Genomic DNA, 27,490 nt, shown 5'->3' with positions numbered 1-27,490 from the left:
TAAAACACAATTACTTTATTGATTTCTTACATCAAATACTGCCAACTAGCATTACTTCCACTCATGCATCATTAAAAACAAAAGGACATTTCCTTGGTATTTTCAAATGATGCATTATACAATAAACAAAAAAAGTTAGAACTTAAAATGCACCCTGATTAATTATGTAAACTGGTAATTTTTTTAAAAAGCATAACTAACAATTTGGTTCCTTTCTTCATAAAATGGAAATTTAAATATTTCTCCTGATAGTCTTGAGGTTATCATTATGTTATGAGTAGTGCAAAGTGTGGCACAGAGTTTCATCTAGACAGGGGTGTCTTACACACCTTATGAAACGAACGAAATGTGCATAACAAAATGCACACAGTCAACGCATGATAGAAGCATGTTTCAAATACAAGGCAGCGCCTCAGGCCATCTGTTATTTAGGTTTTGCATTATCATTTATGGCCTTATAATTACAAATAACATACTTTTATACATTTTAACCCTGAAGATAAGAAAAATAATTGTTGCTTGAAAAAAATTATTCCAGGTAGCCATTTGGTTTGTATCAGGAGAAAGTGAACCTCCAAGAATTTAGTGTCTGCCAAGTCTGGAATCATTAGCTCGAGTCAGTAAATCAGATAGGCGACATATTTCACAGTGACTGTTTCCAAGTCCTGGCAACGCCTCTTCTCCACAGTAGCCAATGATGGGCGTCTCCGGAATTACCCTTGCGTGTGGTTTTCCCTTTTTTTTTTGCCGGATTAACTATTACAGCATTATTTCCTCTTCCCGCCTCTTCTGTGACCTTCCATTTTAATTATTCATAAGTCCTTTCAGAATATCCTCAGAGAGCTCCATGAGGGGAAGTTCTGGAGATGGAAAATCCAAGGGAGGAAGATTGGGTATCGGAATATCCTTGGCTTTCCCAGTATTTGCAGCAAACTTCTGCCAGGTTGGAGAGGCTGCAGCAGTTTCTGAATGTGGTGGCAAGCTCCATAACTCTGACTTTTCTACAAAATCAGCATCCACATCCAGCTCCTTGTCTATTGGGCCTTTTAGAAGTCTGGCCTTTTCAGCCTTTAGTTGTTTATTTTCTTTCCTTAATCTTTCATTCTCAGCCACCAGGAATTCCACAAGCCTCTTCAAATCTGCAATTTTGGTTGCCTGCTCCTCTATAATTGTTTTATCATCTTTTGGGGCTTTGCTTCCAATGCATGGCTCTGTTGGCTCACTCTTCTGCTGAAGTAAAAATAGGAGAGTGTCTGGATCCCTGTCAAAAACCCGCTGAATTTCAGGCAGGTGCTTCTCCGTGGGAGGGCTGTACTTCTGAGAGAGAAGGGGACTGTGGCCCTCTGTGTCCTCAGCAGAGGGTTTGTGAGATGCCTGAAGCTGGGCAGCTGCATCCTTGTCTATGCTTTGCTGGGCTTTCAATCTTTCCTCTCGCTTTGCCCGCTTCCATCTCTCCTGGATGAGGAGAAGCTGTTTCATGTGGCTGTCTCTCTGCAGTTCCAGTGATAAATGAGCCTATTACACGAAGGAAAGGAACAATTTCACATTTTAACACCTCTGTAGTAAAGTCCAGTAAATACCATTCCTAAGATCCTCCTTTAGGAATAACCCAGTAACCCTTAAAATTTATATACTATGTTTGCAATTCAACAGAACCTCAAGATTTTTCCAAAAAACTCAGTCTTTCTAGGTAAGCTAACATTTTTATTCATAAACAAAACACCATTTATTCAGGAAGTCAGTCCTATTCCAAATCAAGACACCGAAGCAGTGTGTTGAATGTGCCTTACTCCTTCTGCAAAGCCATTTGTACTCAGCTTAAACTTAGAAAACTTTCCTCTTTAGACATTAATTCCACAACTAGCTAGAAAGCCTTTCTATCAACAGGGTGCTCAGAGGCTCATGCACGTCCATCTTACGCAGCTGATACGAGCAGTTGGAGACAGTCAAAGGGAAGTGCAGAGGCGAGAACACAACTCTTCGGTTCTCTTGGTTCCGTCTGAGGAACTGGTGTTTGTCCTGGCTGCTGACATCCCCCCACAGAAGAGATGGCCCTCCTTCAATCACACAAGTATTTAGCAAGTACCTCCTACGTACCTGCCACTTTCAGCATCAGGAAATCATCTTTTGATAAAGATTTATCTTTGGATAAAGATACCTTTAAAACCCAGGCAGGCCCTCCCCAAACACATAAGACAATTTGGAGCCATTGGTATCACAAATTTTTTAAAAGCACCAGAACTGCTTAGAAATTCAGGAAAAGACAAGTTCAGATTTAAATTATCTTTGACAAGCAAAGGGAAGGCCAACTGGTTTCCCCTTCGCCAGGCCTGCTTACTCACTGTGAGCTAAGGATCAGAAAAGGCCCTAAGATGGGTCTCTATGGGACACTGGGCCATCTAAGATCTATGAGGAACCACCAGGAAAAAGGACAGAAGTTTCTGCAAGCCACGTCTGCATATCAACAGCAGTTCATTTAGTTTTAACTTCCTTTCTGAAGTACTCTTCTCTTGCCTATTTTATATATTTTTGACTGTAGTGTTTTGAGAGGGACACAATGCTTTATTTTATACACAATTCAAGTCTCCACAAGAAAATCCTTCTAACCATTGTTGCAAACATTAATAAAGTGTCTCACCTGCTCAGACTGAGTCAGCTTCATGGCTTCAGAAAGATATGCTGGTAAAAAAAGAGAGGCACATTACCACATGAGCATCATCATTTTGTAACTAATGGGTCAAAGAAGAGTTTAATACTCCTCATATGACAGAGAGAACCCATCTTAGAAGCAATTCTGCTAGAGCTATCCTGTTCCTGAAAAGAAAGAAGGTGGGGATTTGAAAAAAGATAGGATTCTTAACTTCTTCAAAGACAGATGTCAGTGGTAATCAAATGTAGATTTTCTCGACCCCATCTTGAAGGGCTTTGTTCTTTAAAACACTTGTAGATTTCACAATTAAAGAAGTAAAGATGGCCTGATCAGAAAAAGAGGATTTGGGAGGATTAAAATTAAACAAGAACCTATCAACACCCTATTACACATTACGCTCACAAAAGTATCAAGAGATTGATTATCAATGACCTTTCACCCACATGAATACCTGGACTATCATTTTGGGTTCCTATAAAACTACTTTTATTGAATTCTTTCTGAGCTATGCCATCAGCCATCTATGAATTAGGTAGTTAAAAGCCCTAAGAACTTGCTGACATATTTATTGTAAGCAAGTTGTTGAGGACAGTGTAATGTCACTTATGAAGACCATAAATAGTCAATAACTCAATGGACTTCTCTCGGATCTCTGGATCAGTTCCTGGATGACTTAATTTGTTTGAATTTAAATAGTCACTGTAAAAATCCATGCTTTTCCTGCTAGAAAGCTTAAGGCCAAGTTCCCCTTCTATCAAATATGTCAGAACTCCTGGTGCACTTTGTGAACTCCAGGCCATGTCCTTCCTCATTTTATCTTTCTATGGATTCCTCATCTACTTACTTTTAACTATGTTTTATATTTTGCTATATTCCTCTTTGAGGCATTTCCTGTCTGGGACAAGATGGGGTATAAATAACTATTATTAATAATAACATCGTGCACAATTAATCTCCATTTTTTATGTCTTGCCTACTACAAATTTTTGGCATATGTCATCCCTGCATTAAGTTCCTTTTTGCCTTTCTGCATATACTATAAGGCACTGCTTTGTGTCTCGTCTGAACCTAAATATTGTAATCATTTTCTGAGTTCCTGACTTAGGACGGTCGTCCGCCGGTTCTCCCGTCGTCCTCAAGGTACAGATCACCTGGATGCCTCCGGCCCTAAGGGAAGACGCAGAATTGGTCATACAGCCTTTGCTCCAGCCATCCTTACATTTTTTGCCCTCAACTTTTTTTTTTGTCTTTTATTCTTTTATTCAGTCGGGATAGCTGCATAGAGACTAATTCTTTTCCTTTTGTTCATGTTTAAATCCACGGAGACGTGGCATCTATTGCTACGATATAGGGTGGATGAGTTTCCCTAGACATCTCTCCCATTATGTCTGCATACATTTGTCTCCCTGTCTGAACTAGTGTTTGCTTTAAATCCACTTTCTTAACAAATGGAGCAGTTTCACAAAACCAAGCTTAAACCAACTGGAATGCTTCCCTTTGTAGAACCCTGAAACTATAATATGACATAGGGCGGCCTCGAGGCATAGTGGTTAAGTTCACGCACTCTGCCTTCAGCGACCTGGGGTTTGGAGTTCGGATCCCGGGCACAGACCTATGCACCACTTACCTAGCCATGCTGTGGCAGGCATCCCGCATATAAAATAGAGGAAGATGGGCATGGATGTTAGCTCAGGACCAATCTGCCTCAGCAAAAAGAGGAGGCTTGGTGGTGCATGTTAGCTCAGAGTTAATCTTACTCAAAAAAAGAGAAACTATAACATGACAGAAGAGGATACCCAAGGACACCAAGTTCCCAAAGGGCAAAGAATTCAATAAGAGTCACACTGTCACTGAAAGTATTTCTCACATTTCAATTTAAAATCTGGGCCTTAAAAAAGTTATTTAAAAATTATTTATTTATTTATTTACTTTGTGAGGAAAATTGTTCCTGAGTTAACATCTGTGCCAACCTTCCTCCATTTTATATGCAGGACGCCATCATGGCATGGCTTCACGAGTGGTGCACAGGTCTGTGCCCAGGATCTGAACCTGTGAAACCGAGGTCCCCGAAGCAGAGTGCACAAACTTAACCACTATGCCCCTGGGCCAGCCTCCTCCCCCAATTTTTGTTTACTATGACTGCATGGTCATGGATTTAGTCCAAAGTCACAACAGGAATGAATGCCCACCAAGACAGAAACTTAGGAAAGGAATACTTCTCTCAGAAAAATCTAGCAATTCTGGTTAAACTGCTTCCTTCAATTATGATACAAGGCTAATATTCAAAGTAGATATTAGATACATGATGGGGAAAAGGAACTAAGAAAATCTGAAGAATCTATTACTTCTTAAAATAACATCTAATACTATTCTATCATAAATCTGTTAAACTGGTACCAAAGTATAAATTCTATAGCCTATGTGCGCACACACACAGCAAAATATTGCCTCTGAATGACAAAGACTGATCTGCCCTGAATCATTTTCATGTCACCACAGCCTCATGGGAAGGTCAAGATGTGTTTTCAACCAAATACATATGAACACCGTACTCTGTGGTCTGCTCGTCTTCTGAAATGTTCATTTTGACTTCTAAGCATTGTTTATGGCTGCTATCAACTTCCCATTTAAGCTTTTGCTCTTTTTGCTGTCTGTGAACAAAAAAAAGGAAGTGGACTGCATAAGACTGATACAGGAGAATTACACCAATCCAGTTACAGGTGTCAATCAAGGGTTTAAAGCAACAGATTCTGCTAACAATGCTGAATCCTTGGGAGTTTGTGACTTCTTAAACTTTCCTTTTTTTCAATATAGGGTGGTAAAATGTGGACACCTCCTCCTCCCCATCTCCTGCCAGATTTAGATAGTTTTTTCCTTCTGAATTTAGTATCTCAGCTTATCTGGCAAATGAATGCTCATATGCTCAGTTTCATCTAATTCAGCCACTGTCCACTTCAAGAGTAAATTAAATTCTACCCTTTCCCCAAAAGGAAAGAAAAACCAAGGAATCTCTTTATTTCAATACATTTACAAAACAAACACTATGAGAACACTACAAAGTACAGAGGCTGTGTCCTTAGCTACATAGTCTCAGGTAAATTTTTAGCCTCAGAATCTCCCCTGATCTCTGACAGACACAGAGGCCTCTTCTTGCGCCCTTAAGTTCTCTCATGTCAGGCTTTCCTTCCTATCGGTGTCTTTCAGAGGTCAGCCTTTCCCTGTCACATCTCTAAAATGACTTCCAGACGCCAGGCTCCTTCCTCTCGGAACACACCTACATCTACGCCTCCCCAACACCTCTGTGCCAGCCCTAGACGTGAGCCCACTCAGAAGAGCAGAGCTCATTCTGACCACATCCATTTTCAAACTAGCATCACACGCACAACTCTACTCTAAAACACAACACAAGGCTATTTTTAACGAAGTCTAAACACCAAATCAAATCGGCTCAGTGGGATTAACTCATCACACTTAAGCTCTATCTCCATAATTAAAGCTAATGGGATCCAACAGGCTGCCTTTATCTTTTCTACTCCTGAGACTGTCACAGAATTTAGATACTTAGATATTTAGACACGGAGAAAAGAGGGAGAGATGTTTAAGGCCCAACATTAGTTTTAAATCTTCAAATAAAGACAGAGACATAGGTAAGGATTGAAGGAACTGTTTCTCCCTTTTATATATTCAGAATATCCTACTGCTCATCGCCCAACATATGCTGATCACCCCATTTGAACACGTTACATATGTGTAACCATGATCACTCTGCGTTACTTAACTAAAGGTATCAGTGCACTGTGGCATTCGTACACAACATGGTTTTCTTAAATAGTGTAGTACGTTGTCTTGTTTTTATAGTGACTACAGATTTAACAATTTGATTCATAACAAAATACGGTTTATGAAAGTTTAAAGAGCAACAGCTGCCAAGTTTGTTTTATAAAGCCCCCATAAAACTCACCATAAAATCCACAAAGATTTATGTGCTCAGCCCTACAGCTGAAGGGGTACACTTCAGCGGCAAAACTAATTCTTTAAAAATAAGACCAAGTTTTCTCTGAAAATTACTAACTTTTAAGCAAAGATCACTGACATAAGAGGACTTACACAAACCAGTGTCCACAGTGTGGTCTATACTTCAGCAATAAGGCAACAAAGGGGCAAAACAGGAAAGAACATAGCTTGGATCATCACACTGGCCTAGAGGGAAAGGAAAGGGCCTCCTCCAGCAAAAAGACCAGAGGCTTGCTCTAAGAAAGGTGGCGACACCCATTTTGGATGCAACATGAGTTAAACATCCTCTCCTCAAAGGTTTTAGGTTTGATACTCAGCCAACAGTCTGTACAAAACAGACCCCAAAGATCTATTTCTGAGTTCAACATGTGCTAGGTTATGTGACTGACTGGGATAAAATAAGCTGTCTGATAAGAAGCTAATAATTCTAAATTTCATACCTAAAACAAAGCTATCAGCAGCATGATATCATAGTCATGAATGTATAGATGAAATATTGAGAAGGGAAACTCAAGAAAGACCACAGGAAAGAATTTTGATGGGTTTTGTATTATCAGCATCTTAGAAAACAAAACTCAGTGAAAATCAATTGGCTGGAATTAAATCAGTTATTACTTTCAGAACCCAAAATGGCTATTTGAAATCCAGACTCCTTTTCTAGAATAACTAAGATGAACTCGCAGGCTTCTTGCAATCCCTTCTGTCTTTAGGGATCTTCGGGCTCAGAAAGCTGTGTCCAAGAATCCTTTCCCAATATGGCATATGCAATCTTTATGGTTTAGAAAGAAGACTGGGTTAGGAGGAGCTGGGAAATCCAACACAGTCACTTGAAAAATAATCCAAGCTGATGTTCCAGTGGGTCAGTGTCAACCTTGTGTGTGCAGGGCAAGAACCCACCATTACTATTGTGACTTTCATTCTAAATGAAGTGTTGGGAGATACTGGAGAAAAGAAACTGCCCTCTAGTTTTAGACTCAGTACTTCTTAAAAAGAATACTCACCTGCAGCCTTTTTGTGACAAGAAATAGCCTCTTCGTATTTCCCTGCAGCTAATAAACGATCTGCTCGTCTGCTCTGTTGATGAGCCTAGAAAACAAACATTCTTAAGTTCCTCTGAGTCACAGAAAAGACATGACTTTAAAAAAAAACTTATAAGAATTTAAATAATGCTGTTTGTTGCCACACATCAAACCATTACACCTCTATCTATAACTGGGGAAATCTAACGGGCAGCTCCTTGAACTACAGCCTCTGTAAGTTTTGGCAGCTTCTCTCAGTTCTACTAATAAACCATCAAGGTTAACACTAAGCACTTAACTCCTTCATGACCCACAATCTTTCAGTCTTCAAAGATTAACCAAGAACTACAATCATACATTGTTACTCAAAATGTGCATTTTCTTGATTTTTAACAAGCTCCTTTCAAAACGAGTTATTTTGTAGACGGTTTCACTAGTCTGTATAGTTTAAAAACTATAATCAGGAAATTACTTATCACACAGAAAATTCAAGCTTCTCTTTTATCAACTCATTATTCTCTTCCAACATTAAAGTTACTATTTATGATTTTAAGATAAAAAATATGTACATTGTACAGTTGAGGAATTAATGATACCAATATTTAATATTACAGGGAAGATTTTTTCACGTACAATTCACCAAAACAACAAAGACAAACTCAGAAGTTCTGAAAGCAAACGACTAAACTGCCCCCAAAGGTAAAAGTAAACAGATTAACTAAGTAGTCGCTGGCTTCCTTTCATTTGTGTTACACTTCAAGAAGGACTATAACTTTGTGAATGCGTTTCCCTCTCCTACATAAGGAGAGCCAACAGACTTAAAGGCGTCATGCATGTCACAGAGGTGGTACAGTTAGCAGGCAAGGAGAAAGACAGAAAGACCAAGTCTTATAACTAGTGTAATGTTTTCCTTACTAACAAACTCATAAATGATTTAGCAAAGCTGCTTTAAAAAAGTGAAAAGCATTGTACACCCATGTTCATAACAGCGTTATTCACAACAGTCAAAAGGTGAAAGCAACCCAATGTCCATCAATAGATGGATGAGCCAAATGTGGTATATACAGATAATGGAATATCATTCAGCCTTAAAAAGGAAGGAAATTGTGACACAAGCTACGACACAGATGAACTCTGAGGACATTAAGCTAATAACAAAATATAAAATAAGCCAGTTTTGTCACAAAAAGACAATGTATGATCCCACTTCTACGAGGTACCCAAAGTAGTCAAACTCATAGAAATGGAAAGTACAACGGTGGTTGCCAGGGACTGGGGGGGAGAGAAAAGTGGGGAGTTGTTGTTTAAAGGGTGTAGAGTTTCACTTTTGCAAGATGAAAAAGTTCTGGGGATTTGTTGCACAACAATGTGAATATACTTGAGACTACTGAACTGTACACTTAAAATGATAAAGAGGGTAAATTTTATGTTATGTACTTTACCTTAATTTTTAAAAAAACCAAAAAGCAAATCTGTTCTGTCAGGTGTAAACTATCTCGGATGCTTTTCAAAAAACGTGTCACTGACGCCTCATAAAAATACTTCAGAGAATCACTTTTGCAACTGAGATTAGAAATATTCTGGGCATGTTTACAAATCACACTCTGAAAAAGAGAGGTGAAGACAAACGTAGAAAACAGCCCTTCCAGCAATGCATGCTCTTTACATTTTCCCCACTTCTATTTTTGTAAGGAGGAAACAAGCGACACTCTTAAAAGCAAAATCATCTCTTTCAATTGTTTCAGAGGCTTTTTATTCTTCAAATAGTAATTACACAAACTTTTTCCGTAAGTCTCAATTTATTCCTGAAAATAACCACGGGTAACAAGAAATGACTGGGGGCTCTAAAATAATTTTAACCATGGAGTCTTGGACTGAGCAAAAAATATATTCTGAACACAGGAGTATTTTACATACCAGAAATGATACAGATCTTTTGGGAAGAGAATGTATATGATGAAGAAAGCTAAATTATGATCAACAAGATTTCTCTAAGGAATGTGTTCTGATAGTATAGTTAAAGCAAGTGGCACTCAATCAACAAGGTTCTAGGTAGGAAAAGAAATGGGAACAGAAGGGGGGAATCTTCATGTGCCTTTACCTTTCTGAGCTCTGGAAGAAGCCCTACATAAGAGACAAACTTTCTCTGAAATTCCAGAGCATCTCCTAAGGAGACGGGGCACAGCACCGATGCAGCCCTACCAAGAACTCAGGGCCCTGGGCTCAAGTCCTGACTCTCCCACCAAACCAGCCAATTTATTTCATCCTTCAGGGCCTGTTTCCTCACCTGTAAAATGAGGGAGCTGGACCAGATCTGTGATTCTCCAGTTTTAATGGAACACGAATCGCCTGGGGACTTGGATAAATGCAGACTCTGACTCGGTAGGTCCAGAATAGAGTGTGAGATTCTACTCAGGTGAAGCTGAAGCTGGTTCCTGGACACACTTTGAGAAGCAGAGATGAGATGCTCTCTGAGGTCACCTCACTCTAACACTGTGTCTCCATCGTCTCCGTCTCTGATGGCATTAAACATTTTCTACCTTGTCATATATTTATGAAGCTCCCTAATTAAATTTCAAGCTCCACGATAACAGGATTGTTTCTTGAACACCAAAAAAACAGAAAGTTCTCAAGTGTGTCTGTGAACAAGACTTCAAGGCTTTTCCGACTCCTCTAAAACCTCCCCCATGTAAAGTCCAAGCTCTGATCACTCTACCAATTCAGGTGTTATGTCTCATTTAAAAAGACACACCTACTCTAGGTCATCTGGCACCTCAGCAATCAAATTTCCTATTAAAAAATACAGTTCCTAGGAGCTGGCCCCGTGGCCGAGTGGTTAAGTTCGCGCGCTCCGCTGCAGGCGGCCCAGTGTTTCGTTGGTTCGAATCCTGGGCGCGGACATGGCACTGCTCATCAAACCATGCTGAGGCAGCGTCCCACATGCCACATCTAGAAGAACCCACAATGAAGAATATACAACTATGTACTGGGGGGCTTTGGGGAGAAAAAGGAAAAAAATAAAATCTTAAAAAAAAAAAAAAAATACAGTTCCTACTAAGTTTTTGTTAGACATCCAGCAAACACAGACTCTGCCTAGAGCTTGACTGCCTAGGTTCAAATCTCAGCTTGCACACTTATAAGACATTTGGCTTTCTTAACTTTCTAAGTTTCCTCATGTTTAAAATGAGGGTGCTGTGAAAATTAAACTAGTTAAAAGACAGTAACAGGACTGAAGGCACTCGCCATTAAAAGTTTACAATGTAGTTCGGCAGACTAGACTAAACTGCATTTTTTTTAAACTGAAGATATTGTAGCACTTATTTTGACAGTAATTCTTATTTTTAAAACAATTTTTAAAGATCTTTCTTTAATATTAAAATTGAAAACTCTTTAAATACTGTTCTTGATAGAATCACCAGTAAAAATCAGTCATTAAATGGGCCAGCCTGGTGGCCTAACAGTTAAATTCACACCCTCCACTTCAGGGGCCTGGGGTTTGCCGATTCGGATCTGGGGCACGGACATAAACATCACTTATCAAGCCATGCTGTGGCAGGCGTCCCACATACAAAGTAGAGGAAGATGGGCATGGATGTTAGCTCAGGGCCAGTCTTCCTCAGCAAAAAGAGGAGGATTGGCAGCAGATGTTAGCTCAGGGTTAATCTTCCTCAAAAGAAAAAAAAAATCAGTCATTAAAAGTATTACATCCATAAATACATTTCTTTGGTAATTCAAAATAAAACAGGAACAAGAGGCAATGGAAATGAGAATGTTGGCTGGGGATTCTAAAAGTAGTTTGTGCACTGATATTTTGTAATTCTGATAACGTTTCTCTTCTGACAAGTATTTCAAGACGCAGTAAGGGGTGCCAGCCTGGTGGCATAGTGGTTAAGTTCGCATGCTCCACTTCAGCAGCCTGGGGTTTGCAGGTTTGGAGTGACCTAGCATGGCTCGTCAAGCCACGCTGTGGCAGCATGCCACAAAAAATTGAGGAAGATTGGCACAGATGTTAGCTCAGCAACAATCTTCCTCAGGCAGAAAGAGGAAGAATGGCAACAGATGTTAGTTCAGGGCCAATCTTCCTCAAGAAAGAAAGACGCAGTAAGATTTTACGGAAAAGACTATCTCAATATTTCATACTCGTTCAGAAAGGATAAAAGACACTCCAGGTATTTAGCAGTGATTTCACTAAAATTCAAATAATTTTTAAGCCAAAAATGCAATTATTTGGAGTACTAACCTAAACAAATTGAGCTTGAATTTATTTTCTTCTTCAATAAAATATCAACATTATCAGCAAACCATTAGGACAGAAAAAGTAACTTAACATGCTTGAAGAACTTCAATTCCAGGAGCACCTAAACATATAAAGTAAATATTAACACACTTAAACAGAGAAATAGACAGCAACATAATAGTATGGGACCCTAATACACCATTTACATCAATGAATAGATCATCCAGACAGAAAACCAATAAGGAAACATAGGCCTTATACGGCCTATTAGACCAGATGGATTTAACAGATATATATGGAATATTCCATCCAAAAGCAACAGAAGACATATTCTTCTCAAGTACACATGGAACATTCTCCAGGAAAGATCGTATGTTAGGCCACAAAAATGTCTTAACAAATTAAAGAAAATTAAAATCATACCAAGCACCTTTCCTGACCACAATGGTATAAAACTAGAAATCAACTATGAGAAGAAAACTGGAAAATTCACAAATATGTGGAGATTAAAAAACACGCTATTGAACAAGATCAATGGGACAATGGAGAAATCAAAAAATACCTTAAGACAAATGAAAATGAAAATACGACATACCAAGACTTATGTGATGCAGCAAAAGGCATTTGAAGAGGGAAGTTTGGTGATAACCGTCTACCTCAAGAAACAAGAAAAATCTCAAATAACCTAATTTTTATACCTCAAGGAACTAGAAAAAGAAGAAAGTCCAAAGTTAATAGAAGGAAGGAAATAACAAAGACCAGAGTACAAATAAACAAAATAGAGACTAAAAAGACAACATAAAGATCAATGAAACTACGAGCTGGTTCTCTGAAAAGATTAACAAACTTTTAGCTAGACTCACCAAGAAAAAAGAGAGAGGACTCAAACAAATAAAATCAGAAATGAAAAGAGTGGACGTTACAACTGCTACCACAGAAATACAAAGCATGGTGAGACAACTAGGAACAATTATACTCCAACAAATTGGAAAGCCTAGGAGAAAGAGCCAAATTCCTAGACACATATAACCTTCCAAGACTGAATCATAAACAGAGAAAATCCGAACAGACTGATTACTAGTAAGGAGACTGAATCAGTAATCAAAAACCTCCCAACAAACAAAAGTCCAGGGCCAGAAGGCTTCACTGGTGAATTCTGCCAAGCGTTTAAAGAATATCAATCCTTCTCAAACTCTTCCAAAAAAACAGAAGAGGAGGGAACACTTCCAAACTCATTTTCCAAGGCCAGCATCACCCTGATACTAACTGGACAAGGACACAAGAAAAGAAAATTACAGGCCAATCAATATCCCTGATGAACTGATGAACACAGATCCAAAAATCCTCAACAAAATATTAGCAAACCAAATTCAACAACACATTAAAAGGATCATACACTACGATCAAGCAGGATTTATTCCAGGGACACAAGGATGATTCAACATCCACAAATCAATCAATGTGATAAACCTACATTAACAAAAATGAAAGATAAAAATCATATGCTCTTATGAAATAAATGCAGAAAAAGCATTTGACAAAATTCAACATCCACTCATGACAAAAACTCTCAACAACGTGGGTATAGAGGGAACATACCTCAACATAATGAAGCCCATATATGACAAGCCCACAGTTAACATCATACTCAATGATGAAAAGTTCAAAGCTTTCCCTTTAAGACCAGAAACAAGACAAGGATGTCCACTCTTTTTTTTTCTTTTTTTTTTTTTGAGGAAGATTAGCCCTAAGCTAACTACTGCCAATCCTCCTCTTTTTGCTGAGGAAGACTGGCCCTGAGCTAACATCCATGCCCATCTTCCTCTACTTTATGCGTGAGATGCCTGCCACAGCATGGCTTGCCAACGCATGCCACGTCCACACCCAGGATCCGAACCATCGAACCCTGGGCCGCCAAAGTGGAACATGCACAGTTAACCGCTGTACCACTGGGCCAGACCCAAGGATGCCCACTCTTGATGCTTTTATTCAACACAGTATTAGAAATCCTAGTCAGAACAATTAGGCAAGAAAATGAAATAAAAGGCATTCAAATCGGAAAGGAAGAAGTAAAACTGTCACTATCTGCAGATGACATGATGTACTGAAAACCCTAAAGACACCACCAAAAAACTGTTGGAACTAATAAATGAATTCAGTAAAGCTGCAGGATATAAAATCAACATACAGAAATGTTGTATTTTTATACACTAATAATGAACTATCAGAAAGAAAAATTAAGAAAACAATCCCATTTACAATTGCACCAAAAAGAATAAAATACCTAGGAATAAATTTAACCAAGGAGGTGAAAATACACTAAAAACCATAAGATACTGATGAAAGAAACTGAACACACAATAAATGGAAAGATATTCTGTGCCCGTGGATTGGAAGAATTAATATTGTTAAAATGTCCAAACTACCCAAAGCAATCCCTATCAAAATTCTAATGGCATTTTTCACACAAATAGAACAAACCTAAAATCTGTATGGAACCACTAAAGATCCCAAAAAGCCAAAGCAATCTTCAGAAAGAAGAAAGTTGGAGGCATCATGCTCCATGATTTAAAACTATATTGCAAAGCTAGAGTAATCAAAACAGTATGGAACTGGCATAAAAACAGACACATAGATCAATGGGACAGAACCAAGAGCCCAGAAACAAACCTATGCACATATGGTCAATTAATTTACAACAAAGGAGCCAAGAATATACAATGGGGAAAGGACAGTCTCCTCAATAAATGATGCTGAGAAAACTGGATAGCCATAGGCAAAAGAATGAAACTGGACCACCATCTTACACCATATACAAAATGTAACTCATAATGGATTAAACACTTGAACTTTAGTAAAACCTGAAACCATAAAACTCCTAAAAGAAAATATATGCAGTAAACTCCTAGATTGGTCTGGAAATGACTTTTTGGATTTGACACCAAAAGCAAAGGCAACAAAAGCAAAAATAAACAAGTAGGACTCCATCAAACTAAAAACCTTCTGCACAGCAAGGGAAATGATCAATAAAACAAAAAGGTAACATACTGAATGGGAGAAAGCATTTGTAAATCATACTTTGATAAGGGATTAATATCCAAAATATATAAAGAACGCATACAACTCAATAGCAAAAAAACCAATCTGATTAAAATATGGGCAGAGGATCTGAATAGACATTTTTCAAAAGAAGACATATAGATAGCCAACAGGTACATCAAAAGATGTTCAGCATCACTAATCATCAGGGAAATGCAAAGTAAAACCACAATGAGCTATCACCTCACACCCATTAGAAGGGCTGTCATCAAAAAGACAAGAAATAACAAGTGTCGGTGAGGATGTGGAGAAAAGGGAATCCTTGTGCACTTTTGGTAGACGTGTAAATTGGTGCAGCCACTATGGAAAACAATGTGGAGGTTCCTAAAAAAAAATAAAAAAAGAACTACCATATGATCCAGCAATTCCTATTCCAGGTATTTATCCAAAGAAAATGAAAACACTAATTTGAAAAGATATCTGCACCCCATCTTCATTGCAGCATTATGTACAATAGCCAAGACACAGAAACAACCTAAGTGTCCATGAACAGATGACTGGATAAAGGAGATGTGGTATCTACAGACAATGGAATATTAGCCATAAAAAAGAACGACATCTCGCCATTTTCCACAACATGGATGGATCTTGAGGGCACTGTGCTAGGTGAAATAAGTCAGACAGAGAAAGACAAATGCCATATGATCTCACTTATACGTGGAATCTAAAAAAAGAAAAGAAAAACAGGGCGGTTGTGTGGTGGGCAAAATGGATGAAGCAAGTCATAAAACAAATGAGTTGTGCAGATGTAGCGTGCAGCTTGATGCTATGGTTAATAGTACTGTATTACGTATCTGAAGGCTGCTGAGAGAGTAAATCTGAAAAGTTCTCATCAAATGAAAAAAAATCTGTAACCATGTATGGTGACAGATGTTACTAGATTTATTGAGGTGATCATTTCACAATATATACAAATATTGAATCATTATGTTATACACCTAAAACTCATATGATGTTTTATGCCAGTACTATCCCAATTAAAAAAAAACTTCAACTCCATGAACCCATTTTCATCTCCCTAGTTGCTATATACATGAGCTCAAATTTGTTTTAACCTTTGGATTTCTTATAAACCTGTATAAATCTGACCTTTATAAAAATCAATGTTCTCTTTGCTGTCTTAATTATCTTCTCCATTCTAATATGTCACAATTTACTAATCATTAGTAGTTGTTTCCTTTAGGATTGTCCTTTTTTTTAAAATTGAGGTATAACTGACATAAAACATTATGTTAGTTTCAGGTGCACAACATAATGATTCAATATTTCTATATATTGAGAAATGATCACTACAGTTAAGTCTAGTTAACAACAGACACCATACATAGTGTTGGCCTAAGTAAAGAGGTAAACTGAGGCACACTCAAAAAGATGAGTTTATTTGGAAACAGCAGAGGAAGTGTAATTTGGGACAAGCAAACTGTAGCAAGCTACAGGCAAATCCGTTGAAGTTTTAGGGTAGGTTGAATTTATGGGCAGGGAATGTAAAGAGAGCAGAGTTCAGTTAGAGTCAGTTAAAATCAAAAGCAAATGGAGACCAGCCTTGAAAACGTCCATAACACAAAATCAGTTCAGTCACACAAACGAAGCTCAATTCAGCCCACTTTGTGTGACTACAGGACCTTGGTCATTTCCTGCTCATGCCTCTGGCAAAACTTCTCAAGGTTCTATGAGGCAACCTCTGATAAACACCCCCATCATCCAAGAAAATTCTAACGCTATCAGTTTTCTATAAATCAGGCATTTATGGAAATCAGTTTCTTAGTCCTTAAGTTTCATCCTCCTGAGAGCACATGCATGAGATTCTCCATTTTATATCCTCTGGTTCTATTTTAGATTGAAATTCTTTCAACAGTTACAAAAAAATTTTTTTCTTGCCGTGAGGACTTTTAAGAACTACTCTCTTAACAATTTTCAAATATGCAATACGTTATTAACCAAAGTCACCAAGTTGTACATTACATCCACATGACTTATTTTATAACTCTAAGTTTATACCTTTTGACCTCCTTCACTCATTTTGCCCATGCCCATCCCCCACCTCTGGCAACTAAAATGTTCTCTGTATCTACGAGCTTGGTGGCTTTGTCTTTTAAATTTCACATGTAAATAAGATCCCATGGTATCTGTCTTTCTCCGACTTATTTTGCTTAGCATAATGTCCTCAAGGTCCATCAATGCTGTTGAAAGTGGCAAGACTTCATTTTTACAGCTGAATAGTATTCCTTTTGTATAGAGATACTACATCTCCTTTATCCATTCACCCATCGATGGACACTTAGATTGTTTCCATTTCTTGGCTATTATAAATAATGCTGCAATGAACATGCAGTTGCTGATATCTTTTCAAATTAGTTTTCATTTTCTTTGACTAAATACCCAAAAGCGGAAGTGCTGGAAAATATGGTAGTTCTATTTTTAATTTTTTTAGGAACCTCCACAGTGTTTTTCATAGTGGCTGCACCAATTTACACGTCTACCAAAAGTGCACAAGGGTTACCTTTTCTCCACATCCTCACCGGCACTTGTTATTTCTTGTCTTTTTGATAACAGCCCTCTAATGGGTGTGAGGTGATAGCTCACTGTGGTTTTAATTTGCATTTCCCTGATGATTAGTGATGCTGAGCATCTTTTGATGTACCTTTTGATGTTGGCCATCTATATGTATTCTTTTGAAAAATGTCTATTCAGATCCTCTGCCTATCTTTTAATCAGATTGTTTGGTTTTTTGCTATTGAGTTATATGAGTTTTTTATATATTTTGGCTATTAATCCCTTATCATATATATGATGTGCAAATACGTTCTCCCATTCAGTAGGTTGCCATTTCATTTTGCTGATGATTTCCCTTGCTGTGCAGCAGCTTTTTGGTTTGATGAAGTCCCACAGGATATTTTCTTAATATTCTTTCTTGATTCAGTTCTTATTTTCCTTGCTTCTCTATCAACAATTGTGGTAAGCACCTTCTGATATGGGTCCCAATGACCTGGCCTCCCGGTATTCACATCCTTATGTAATCTCTCCTCCTAAAATGTGGGCTGGACCTAGTGACTTGCATCTAAGAAACAGAATACAGCAAAAATGATGGGATGTCACTACAATCTTGGCTGCATTCTATCCCTGGCTCACTTTAATGAAGCCAATAGCCACACTGAGCAGCCCTATGGAAAGGTTCACAGGGAAGAAAACTGAGAGTGGCATGCCATCAGCCAGCAAGGAACAGAAGACTTCAATCCAAAAGCTCTTAGGGAACTCAATCTTGCCATCAATTCTGTGAGTGACCTTGGAAGCAGCTCCTGCCCCAGTAGAGCCTTCAAATGGGACCACAGGCGCAGTTGACACTGACTGCAGCCTTGTAAGAGACCCTGAAGCAAAGGACTCAGCTAAGCCACGTCCTTATTCCTGACATGTAGAAACTGTGCAAAAACAAATGTGTGTTGTTTTAAGATGCTAAATTTTGCGTTAATTTGTTATATAGCAATAGATAACTAATATAATAACAGTATGGTATCTCTGTCTTTTATTCTAAGCTGTCTCAATTTCTATTCGGAAATAGATAATGTTTAAATAGGGAAAGCAGCAATTGGCCAGTCCTTGTGCAGCTGATACCCTATCACTGAATACTGAGTTATTAGATTTTTGTACCACAATCTCACATTAAAGTACTTTCTGGCATTCAGTGTTTATAATAATTGACTTAACTTTGTTCTGAGAATCTCTTGGAAATTCTGATGGAAATCTGGACTTCTGATCCAGCTATGATGGAATAGCTAACATTTGCTTACCCTCTAGCTATAAACAATTACAAAGCTGGACAAAATATATAAAAACACGTTTATAGACACTGAACAAAAAATAACAGAAGGCTACAGTCTCAAGAAAAGGGAAACACAGAGGGTGAGAGCTGCATTCATCCTAGCTTTCTTTCTGAGGGCATTTTCCAAAATGGAGTGGAGGAAAATAAAACCCAAGCAGAAGGCAGTATCTCACCGGGCAGAGGAGATGGAAACTGGAGCCAAAATCTGACTTTGAATTTGAAGAGGATAGTCTAGGTAAATTAGAGGTAAGTGCAGTGAAGATGTCCTAAAAGTATGCATTAAAAAATAGTCCCTGGCCAACATCTAAGCTGTATATGAACAGGGCACAATTTCAGGAGGCCAAGCAGAAGCTCTGAGCAGAGATTTCAGAAGCCATAGGGTGTTGAGGAGACAGGCTGCAGTCTGGCCCCAGGCAAAGTATGGTAACTTTAGTGAATACCTGGGGCTTTCAGCTAAGACCCCAGAAAGGCTAGCCCTGGTATTAAGGACCACACTCCAGACATTATGGGTAAAGGTAAAATAAACCTACCCTAATAAAGCCTAAAATCAAGCCTAGGCTGGATCAAGGTGATCTGCCAGTATTTTAACCACCAGCCAGAACAAATCTTAACACACTTTAGAGGAAGATTAACAAATTCAGAGTCTCTACAACATATCATCCACAATGTGTGACATACAATAAAGTTACTAGGCATGTAAAGCAGGAAAAAGTGATAATAAAGACAAAAATACAGTAGAAAAAGGTCCAGAGATGATCCATATATTGGAATGGACAGCCAGGCACTCAAAATAACTATGCTTAAGATGTTAAAGAAAACAGAGAAAGAGGACACAATAGATGAAAAGAAAACTAGAGACATGGCATGAAAGTTCTTTAAGAACAGGGACTTTGTCGTCTTCACTACTGAATCTTTGAGGTCCAGAACGGTACCTAACAGTAACTACTCATAATATTTGTTGGTTAGTTGGATGGATGAATGAATGGTTGCATGGAAGGACAGCAGAGGTTATGTTGAGAGTTGGTAACAAAACCAAACACTGGTGAATGCCAAGAGAACATCACTGTATTTCAGAGAGAACAGTAGAATAAAACTCTACATCATAATCTAAATTAAGTAACTATGTACGTATATACATACATACACAGAGAGACAGAGAGCCAGTCATTGGTATACTTACTTCATTCACCCAGTCTCTAAGACATTTTAACCAGAATTTTCCTACTCCCTCCTGAGTAAAAATGAAAGCCCAATACTACAAAATGTTCGAAAACCTTTATAAAAAGTAAAACAGGGGCTGGCCTGGTGGCAGAGTGGGTAAGTTCGCAAAATCCACTTCAGGCAGCTCAGGGTTCATGGGTTTGGATCCCAGGCGCAGACCTACACACCACTCATCAGGCCACACTATGGCAGCATCCCACATACAAAGTAGAGGAAGACTGGCACAGATGTTAGCTTAGAGAAGATTGGCATCAGATGTTAGCTCAGGGCCAATCTTCCTCACCAAAAAAAAAAAAAAAAGTAAAACAGTTTCAGATTTAGTAATGTCTTACTATATGCCCTGTACAAATTTCTTCCTCACTGAATCCTCCTCAAAAACAGCCAACACTTTCCACATGCCCCATTCCTCTCTGTGAACTACTCTTCTTCCTAGACAATCAATATGACTCCTATGGGAGTTGCCATATTCTTATATTACCTTGTCCCCTGGACACCTAAAGAATCCGTTCCACCAGATTTTCAAACTTAGGACCAGAGAGTACGTCAAGAAAGTTTTAAGCAGTTACAACTAATGTGACATTCAGGCGTTGGCCAGGTGGGAAAAGTAGGTCTGCAGAGAAGATGAGTAAAGCAGTCAAGCCTGAAGAGGCAGAGAGGGAGAATCTGATTATCTTTTAGCCCCAGGTCTCATATGTTCTTAGAGCCACCTACATTGTAGCCCCACCATTCCTGCAGCTTTCTTTTGATTCCAACAAATTATCCCTTTTGGCGTAAGCTAATTTGAAGTGGGTTTCTATCACCTGCAACCAAGAAAAATCCTAACAAATACAACTAGATTACTAAGTGACTGGCCTCACTAGGAAGTAGTTTCTACTTCTACATGCTAACTTCTTTAAAAATACAGGTTCAATACTGTCTTCTTTCCCAAAGGAAAATAGTATTATCTTCCATTACTTTGCATTGATTTATTTCTGTGTCCTTTGTGAAACTGTACATAAAGATGGAAAAAAATGGAATACCAGACCAAATGCAATACTGAAAAGGAGGCAGAGGAAAATCTAACGTACTCTTGAACCTTGTGGTAGGGTCTTCAATGAAGAGCAAAGGAGAAACCTCATTCATTCACCCTTTCCCAACCAATTCATTCTGTCTCCTTAAAGGAAAGTCGTATCTCCTAACACTAAGTAGTGAATTGACCTTCTAACTCATGTAATGCAATTATACTTAAGATAACTGCTCAGGTGTTAGAGAAGTCTAGGAAGATGTTTTCAATTTTAAGTCTAAGGATCACTTTCTCCCACAGGCAGCTCTGATGCATCTTTTTTCTCCCTCAAGTTTCCAGTTTATGCTTTTTTAAGAAATGCTACCATCTGCTGTGAAGACAAATTACAGGATTCAATCCACTAGCAAGTTGTGAAATCAATTTAGTGCGACATAACCAGCATTAAAAAAAAATCTAATAGTAAATATCAGCGCGCATGATGTATAATACCATACATATATATTTAAGATATAAAGATTCAGTTTTAGTTTTTTGTTTGAGTGAAATTTATGAAGGTCCCTGGATTTTGCACAATTCCAGGAGGCACATCCACAATGTAGCAGCTCTGCAGTAATATACACATATGTATGTGTGTACTGGTCACTATGTAAAAATTTCTCATTGTGGATCACAGTTAAAACAAATGGGCAGACACTGATCTAATAGAAAGATTAATATCATATTTACAATCCTGCTTTCAAATCCCACTATCACCACTTATTCTGCATTTCAACATCTTCATCCATAAAATGGGGAATATCTCATATAGCTACTAAGGTAACAAAATAAATAGTATATGTAAAGTGCCTGATGCCAACCCCAGCACTTAGTAATTGTTGGATAAATCTAAGTGCTCTACTGCCTTTCTCCAGTGTGTTTACATTAAGCCCAGCCTAGACTGTGACAGGATGAATTTCCCTTGAAATTTGTCAGGGCAACAAGAAAGTGGTACCAACAACCTGTTTTTACCTCAAAGATTTTACTGCCAATACAATTACCATGGGATAGTTACAAAGACTCCAGGTATGTAGAAGGCCATTCTTTGGACCATGATATCTGACTCCTTTTCTTGGATGAGAACTGATCACTCTAAAGGGAAGCTCAGTTACTCAACAAAACATATTTCTCAGCACTCTTAAAAGGGCCAAACACACAGAATACAGTTGTGGCCACACAATCACATGGACCTTGTCCTTAGAGTTTGCAGAGTAGCTAAGCAAAGCATGAGCAACAGTAATGTATAAATCAAGGTGTGACATCACTTCCCAAATAGGCAGCAAATAAACCAAAGAACTAAAAATTATCTCACACAAATTTTGACATTTGCGACCATCACTCACACTGCCAATAAAATGGATGGAAAGAATTGTTATAACTTACAATTTTTCCATATGAAAAACTGACAAAAAGAAAAAAACTGATGAAACAAAACTTAATGAGTCCGAAGACTATTTTTCCTGCTCAATGGAAACATGGTTTATTTTTCTTTTGACCAACTTCAAAAACCAGAGAACCAGAACACAACATCTGTACTATGTATTAAAATGACTATTTCAATCCAGTCTCTTCCTTATGTCAACAACTCACTGTGAGGAAATAAGCCTACAGGCCCTTACTGCAAACCTAACATAAAAGAAGCAACACTAGAGCAGAGGCACTAAAAGCTGACAGAGAAATCTGGAGTCCAACACAGATAAGGACCATAGCGAAACGAAAATGATGAGAACATGAATACAGAAGCATTGCTAGAAACAAGTCATGATATCAAACTAAGTTCTGATCCATAATGTATTTGAGTCACTGTCCTAAGTAATTACTTAATTTCTCTCAGTCTGAGCTTATTTATTTGTAAAACTTGGAAGCAGTTCTTACTGTATTCCAAGGATGCTCCGAAGACACATGATTATAAACGTAGGTACTATAAAAAGTCCTTATACACCAAAGAATCCACAGAAAAACTATTAGAAATAATCAACAACTACAGCAAAGTAGCAGGGTATAAAATTAATGTGCATAAATCAGTAGCATTTCTATACACTAACAATAAACTAACAGAAAAAGAACTCAAGAACTCTATCCCATTCACAATCGAAACGAAAAGAATAAAATACCTTGGGATAAACTTAACCAAGGAAGTGAAGGATCTATACAATGAAAACTACAAGACTTTCTTGAAAGAAATTGACGATGACATAAAGAGATGGAAAGACATTCCTTGCACATGGATTGGAAGAATAAACATAGTTAAAATGTCCATACTACCTAAAGCAATATACAGATTCAATGCTATCCCAATCAGAATCCCAAGAACATTCTTCACAGAAATTGAACAAACAATCCTAAAATTCATATGGGGCAACAAAAGACTGCGAATTGCTAAAGCAATCCTGAGCAAGAAAAACAAAGCCGGCGGAATCACAATCCCCGATTTCAAAACATACTACAAAGCTACAGTGATCAAAACAGCATGGTACTGGTACAAAAACAGGTCCACAGATCAATGGAACAGAATTGAAAGCCCAGAGATAAAACCACACATCTATGGACAGCTAATCTTCGACAAAGGAGCAGAGGGCCTACAATGGAGAAAAGAAAGTCTCTTCAACAAATGGTGCTGGGAAAACTGGTCAGCCACATGCAAAAGATTGAAAATCGACCATTCTTTTTCACCACACACCAAAATAAACTCAAAATGGATCAAAGACCTAAAGATTAGGCCTGAGACAATAAGTCTTTTGGAAGAGAATATAGGCAGTACACTCTTTGACATCAGTTTCAAAAGAATCTTTTCGGACACTGTAACTCCTCAGTTGAGGGAAACAATAGAAAGAATAAACAAATGGGACTTCATCAGACTAAAGAGCTTCTTCAAGGCAAAGGAAAACAGAATTGAAACAAAAAAACAGCTCACTAATTGGGAAAAAATATTTACAAGCCACTTATCCGACAAAGGGTTAATCTCCATAATATACAAAGAACTCACACGGCTTAACAACAAAAAAACAAACAACCCGATCAAAAAATGGGCAGAGGACATGAACAGACATTTCTCAAAAGAAGATATGAATATGGCCAATAGACACATGAAAAGATGTTCATCATCGCTAATCATCAGGGAAATGCAAATCAAAACTACACTAAGATATCACCTTACCCCCGTTAGATTGGCAAAAACATCCAAAACCAAGAACGACAAATGTTGGAGAGGTTGTGGAGAAAGAGGAACCCTCATACACTGTTGGTGGGAATGCAAACTGGTACAGCCACTATGGAAAACAGTATGGAGATTTCTCAAAAAGTTAAAAATAGAAATACCCTATGACCCAGCCATCCCATTACTGGGTATCTATCCTAAGAACCTGATATCAGATATCTCAAGAGTCCGTTGCACCCCTATGTTCATCGCAGCATTATTTACAATAGCCAAGACGTGGAACCAGCCTACATGCCCAGAAACTGATGATTGGATAAAGAAGATGTGGTATATATACACAATGGAATACTACTCAGCCATAAAAAAAGACGAAATTGGCCCATTCACAACAACGTGGATGGACCTCGAGGGCATTATGTTAAGCGAAATAAGTCAGTCAGAGAAAGACGAACTCTATATGACTCCACTCATAGGTGGAAATTAGTATATTGAGAAGGAGATCTGATCGGTGGTTACCAGGGAAAAGGGGGGGTGGGGGGAGGGTACGGAGGGGGAAGTGGTGTACCCACAATATGACTAACAAAAATGTACAACTGAAATCTCAAAAGGTTGTAATCTATCATAACATTAATAAAAAAATAAATAAAAAAAAAAAAAAAAAAAAAGTCCTTATACAATGAATTTGGACTATGTTAAAATGTCATTAGAGAAAGTCTGTCTATACTACTTGGATTTTCAAAGGTCCTCATGAAATCATAGCATTGAGAACTATTTCTCAGGCTGAGTCAACTGGGCACTAAGTTCGATATCTGCTGACATAAAAGATGACAGTCTTCAAAAAACCCCACTCTTCTAAAACTGAGTGATAACAAATTCAGAGGCTCCAATTCAGAGACCCATCATTGGTACTTAGCAGCACAGTTAAAATGATTCAAGTATGTGTTCATCTCTGTTCCATCGTTATCTTCTAATAAACAGCTAGGCTAGAAGTCAGATCTTTTAAATCTCAATTGGTTTAAGAATTCAAGATGCTAAGTTTCTGTTACTTGTCCACAAAAATTTTATGGCTGGCTTATGGAATTATGCTAGCCTGCTTAACAAGACTATTCAAAATTCTCCTCCATAACAAGGTAATACTGTTGCCACCATTTAACTAATTTTTCCTAAACTGGTGATTCTGCTGCTCCATCTACAACTGTCACCCAGCTCCAGTTTTCTCATAAACTACTACACACTAGTGGAGCAGTTGGCTGAGGTTACGCTGCAGCCTGCAGCCAAATAAAGCAAAGCTAACTGGAACTGAATCAATTGTCATTTTGCAAGGACACTTGAACTTTGAAGCACTTTGTAAACTGCTGGTTATTTCTAATAATATTCCTGTGAAGTTTCATTATTGAGCCATCCATTACATTTCACTGCAAACTATATGTCACCTTAAAAACAAGAAAAGTGCAAGATATTTCCCTAGTTTTTAAAACTTACAATCTAGTCCTTTTTAAGCGTAAACAACTGTTACCAAGGGGGTAGGGCTCAATTTAAGAACACTGGGAGGCTTCTCTGAGCAGCTAACCCAGCACCAGTTATTTGGGAACCAGCTTTAAATTCTAGAATCTTAGGCTCTTCAAGTTCAACAAGTCCAAAACTTTATTTTACAAGTGAGATTTTAAATTACAGGTTTATGGTCTGTATGTTATTACAATATGTATTATTAGGTATATATGTATGCATATAGATATATACGCATACTATGTATATATTACCTACATAGTATTATATATGTATGTCTAAAATACATAATATGTATTATGTTATTATAATAACATAATAGCTCTTACATTGTACTATGTACCAGGTACTGTTCTAAGCCCTTTCTTTACACTTATTTACTCCTTTAATCCTCACAAGAAACCAGGAAGAGTGAGGTCAATTTGCCCAAGGTCACAAAGCCAGAATTCAAATCAAGCAGACTAGGTCCAAAATCTGTACTCTTAAACCACCAGGCTCTACTGCTTCTCTATATAATGGTTTCAATCCAGCCCAGGGCTCTTCCAGGACTCTAGCGTTCAGACTTCCAACCTGAGAAACTAATTCTCCATACCTCCTTCTTCCAATCCTACTACCGCAACTGAATTGCAAATCTGTGACGCTTAAAAGTTCCTCCTGTGTGCAACCATAAGTAATCGGACTTTTGTATCCAAAATAGGTACCCTCTCTGAGAAACCAAAAGATGGAGTGGGCCAGTCAGAAAAGGACTCGTATTTCCCGTTGTTGTTTTAATCGCATCACCAGAAATGCCTAAAAACATAGTAAGTAAATGGGCTATCAGCACTTTTTCTGAGAAAGGCAAACATCTACCGTATTTTCATGATGCCTAAAGTGATGAAACAGCACTAAAAACAGGGACGGCCCCCGCTGTCTCTAACTTATTCGACAAGGGAGATTCTCAGTTTATGCATTTGAATGTAGGCGAGAAACGGGTGAAGGGAAAAATGAGAAGGGTATTACTCCAAAGTGGGGACGCTCGGACCTCAGACCCCCTGTGACAGCAGTTGACGGCGGTATTACACACCATTTCTGCCCGGACAGGCTTCGGTGCCTCTCCGGGCTGCAGGGAGGTTGTTACGTGGCGTCTGGAGGCATTTCCTCCGGCCTGGAGAGGAGGTGGCAGCCCCGGCTGGTGGGAGCCGGTCGCCCGGGGCCCTGTGGCACGGGGTGCCCGGAGGCGGTGGGACATGGGATGCGGGAGCTTCCCAGGATCTCCGGGGAGGGCAAGGTCGGAGGCAGCTTGCCTGGAGCCGCGGTGGGGCCACGTCTGCTCCGCGCCCCCCAGACTTTCGGACCACCCCCACCAAACCCGCCTCCCGGCCTCGAGGGTCAGCGGCACGCCACGGACGGCACTGACTCCAGAGGCGAAGGCGCCCGAGGGCGAACGCGACTCCCTGTGGGCCACTCACCAAGTTGAGGGGTCCTTCCATTACTTCCATAGACCCCCGGGTGAGCGGTGGCCTGAGGAAGGGGAGCCACGGCGCAGGGGCACATGGACGGGAACAGCACGAGAGCGCGACGCAGCGCCGGCAACGGAGACCCCTCTCCGCGCCCCGGGAGCCAGCGGTGGGCGCGGAAGGAGAAGCAACCGTATCACTTCCTCCTCCGGCGCCGCGGGCCCGGCCTGCGCCGCGGCCACGCACGCGTCATGACGTCACACGCGGCTGGTTCAAGGTGGGGGTGAGGGCGGGG

At 39.0% G+C, this 27,490-nt stretch overlaps 1 protein-coding gene across 3 annotated transcripts; it reads right to left on the bottom strand.

The window, feature by feature from the left end:
• Positions 1-27,490, bottom strand: NRBF2 (nuclear receptor binding factor 2). Of its 3 annotated transcripts, none has more exons than XM_014833348.3 (4): positions 27,208-27,490; positions 7,666-7,750; positions 2,639-2,679; positions 1-1,515 (listed from the first exon to the last, which is right to left on the bottom strand). In XM_014833348.3, the coding sequence occupies exons 1-4, from the start codon at positions 27,235-27,237 to the stop codon at positions 805-807; spliced, it is 867 nt and encodes a 288-aa protein (XP_014688834.1). In that variant the 5' UTR covers positions 27,238-27,490; the 3' UTR covers positions 1-804. The 3 variants fall into 3 exon arrangements, with proteins under 3 accessions (XP_014688834.1, XP_070344704.1, XP_014688835.1); XM_070488603.1 differs by lacking the exon at positions 27,208-27,490 and adding an exon at positions 3,752-3,817 and having other exon boundaries at positions 7,666-7,684; XM_014833349.3 differs by lacking the exon at positions 7,666-7,750 and having other exon boundaries at positions 27,208-27,455.

This window comes from Equus asinus, chromosome 2, assembly GCF_041296235.1.
Source record: "Equus asinus isolate D_3611 breed Donkey chromosome 2, EquAss-T2T_v2, whole genome shotgun sequence".
NCBI lineage: Eukaryota > Metazoa > Chordata > Mammalia > Perissodactyla > Equidae > Equus > Equus asinus.
This window is presented reverse-complemented; position numbering and strand designations above follow the sequence as displayed.

Bases quoted from the DNA above. Each gene is read 5' to 3' on its own strand.
- NRBF2 (XM_014833348.3), bottom strand. From the start codon at position 27,237: ATGGAAGTAATGGAAGGACCCCTCAACTTG. The intron at 2,680-7,665 runs GTGAGTATTCTT...TTTTTTTACCAG, and splicing joins TTGTCACAAAAAGGCTGCAG to CATATCTTTCTGAAGCCATG. The intron at 1,516-2,638 runs GTGAGACACTTT...TTCGTGTAATAG, and splicing joins AGCTGACTCAGTCTGAGCAG to GCTCATTTATCACTGGAACT.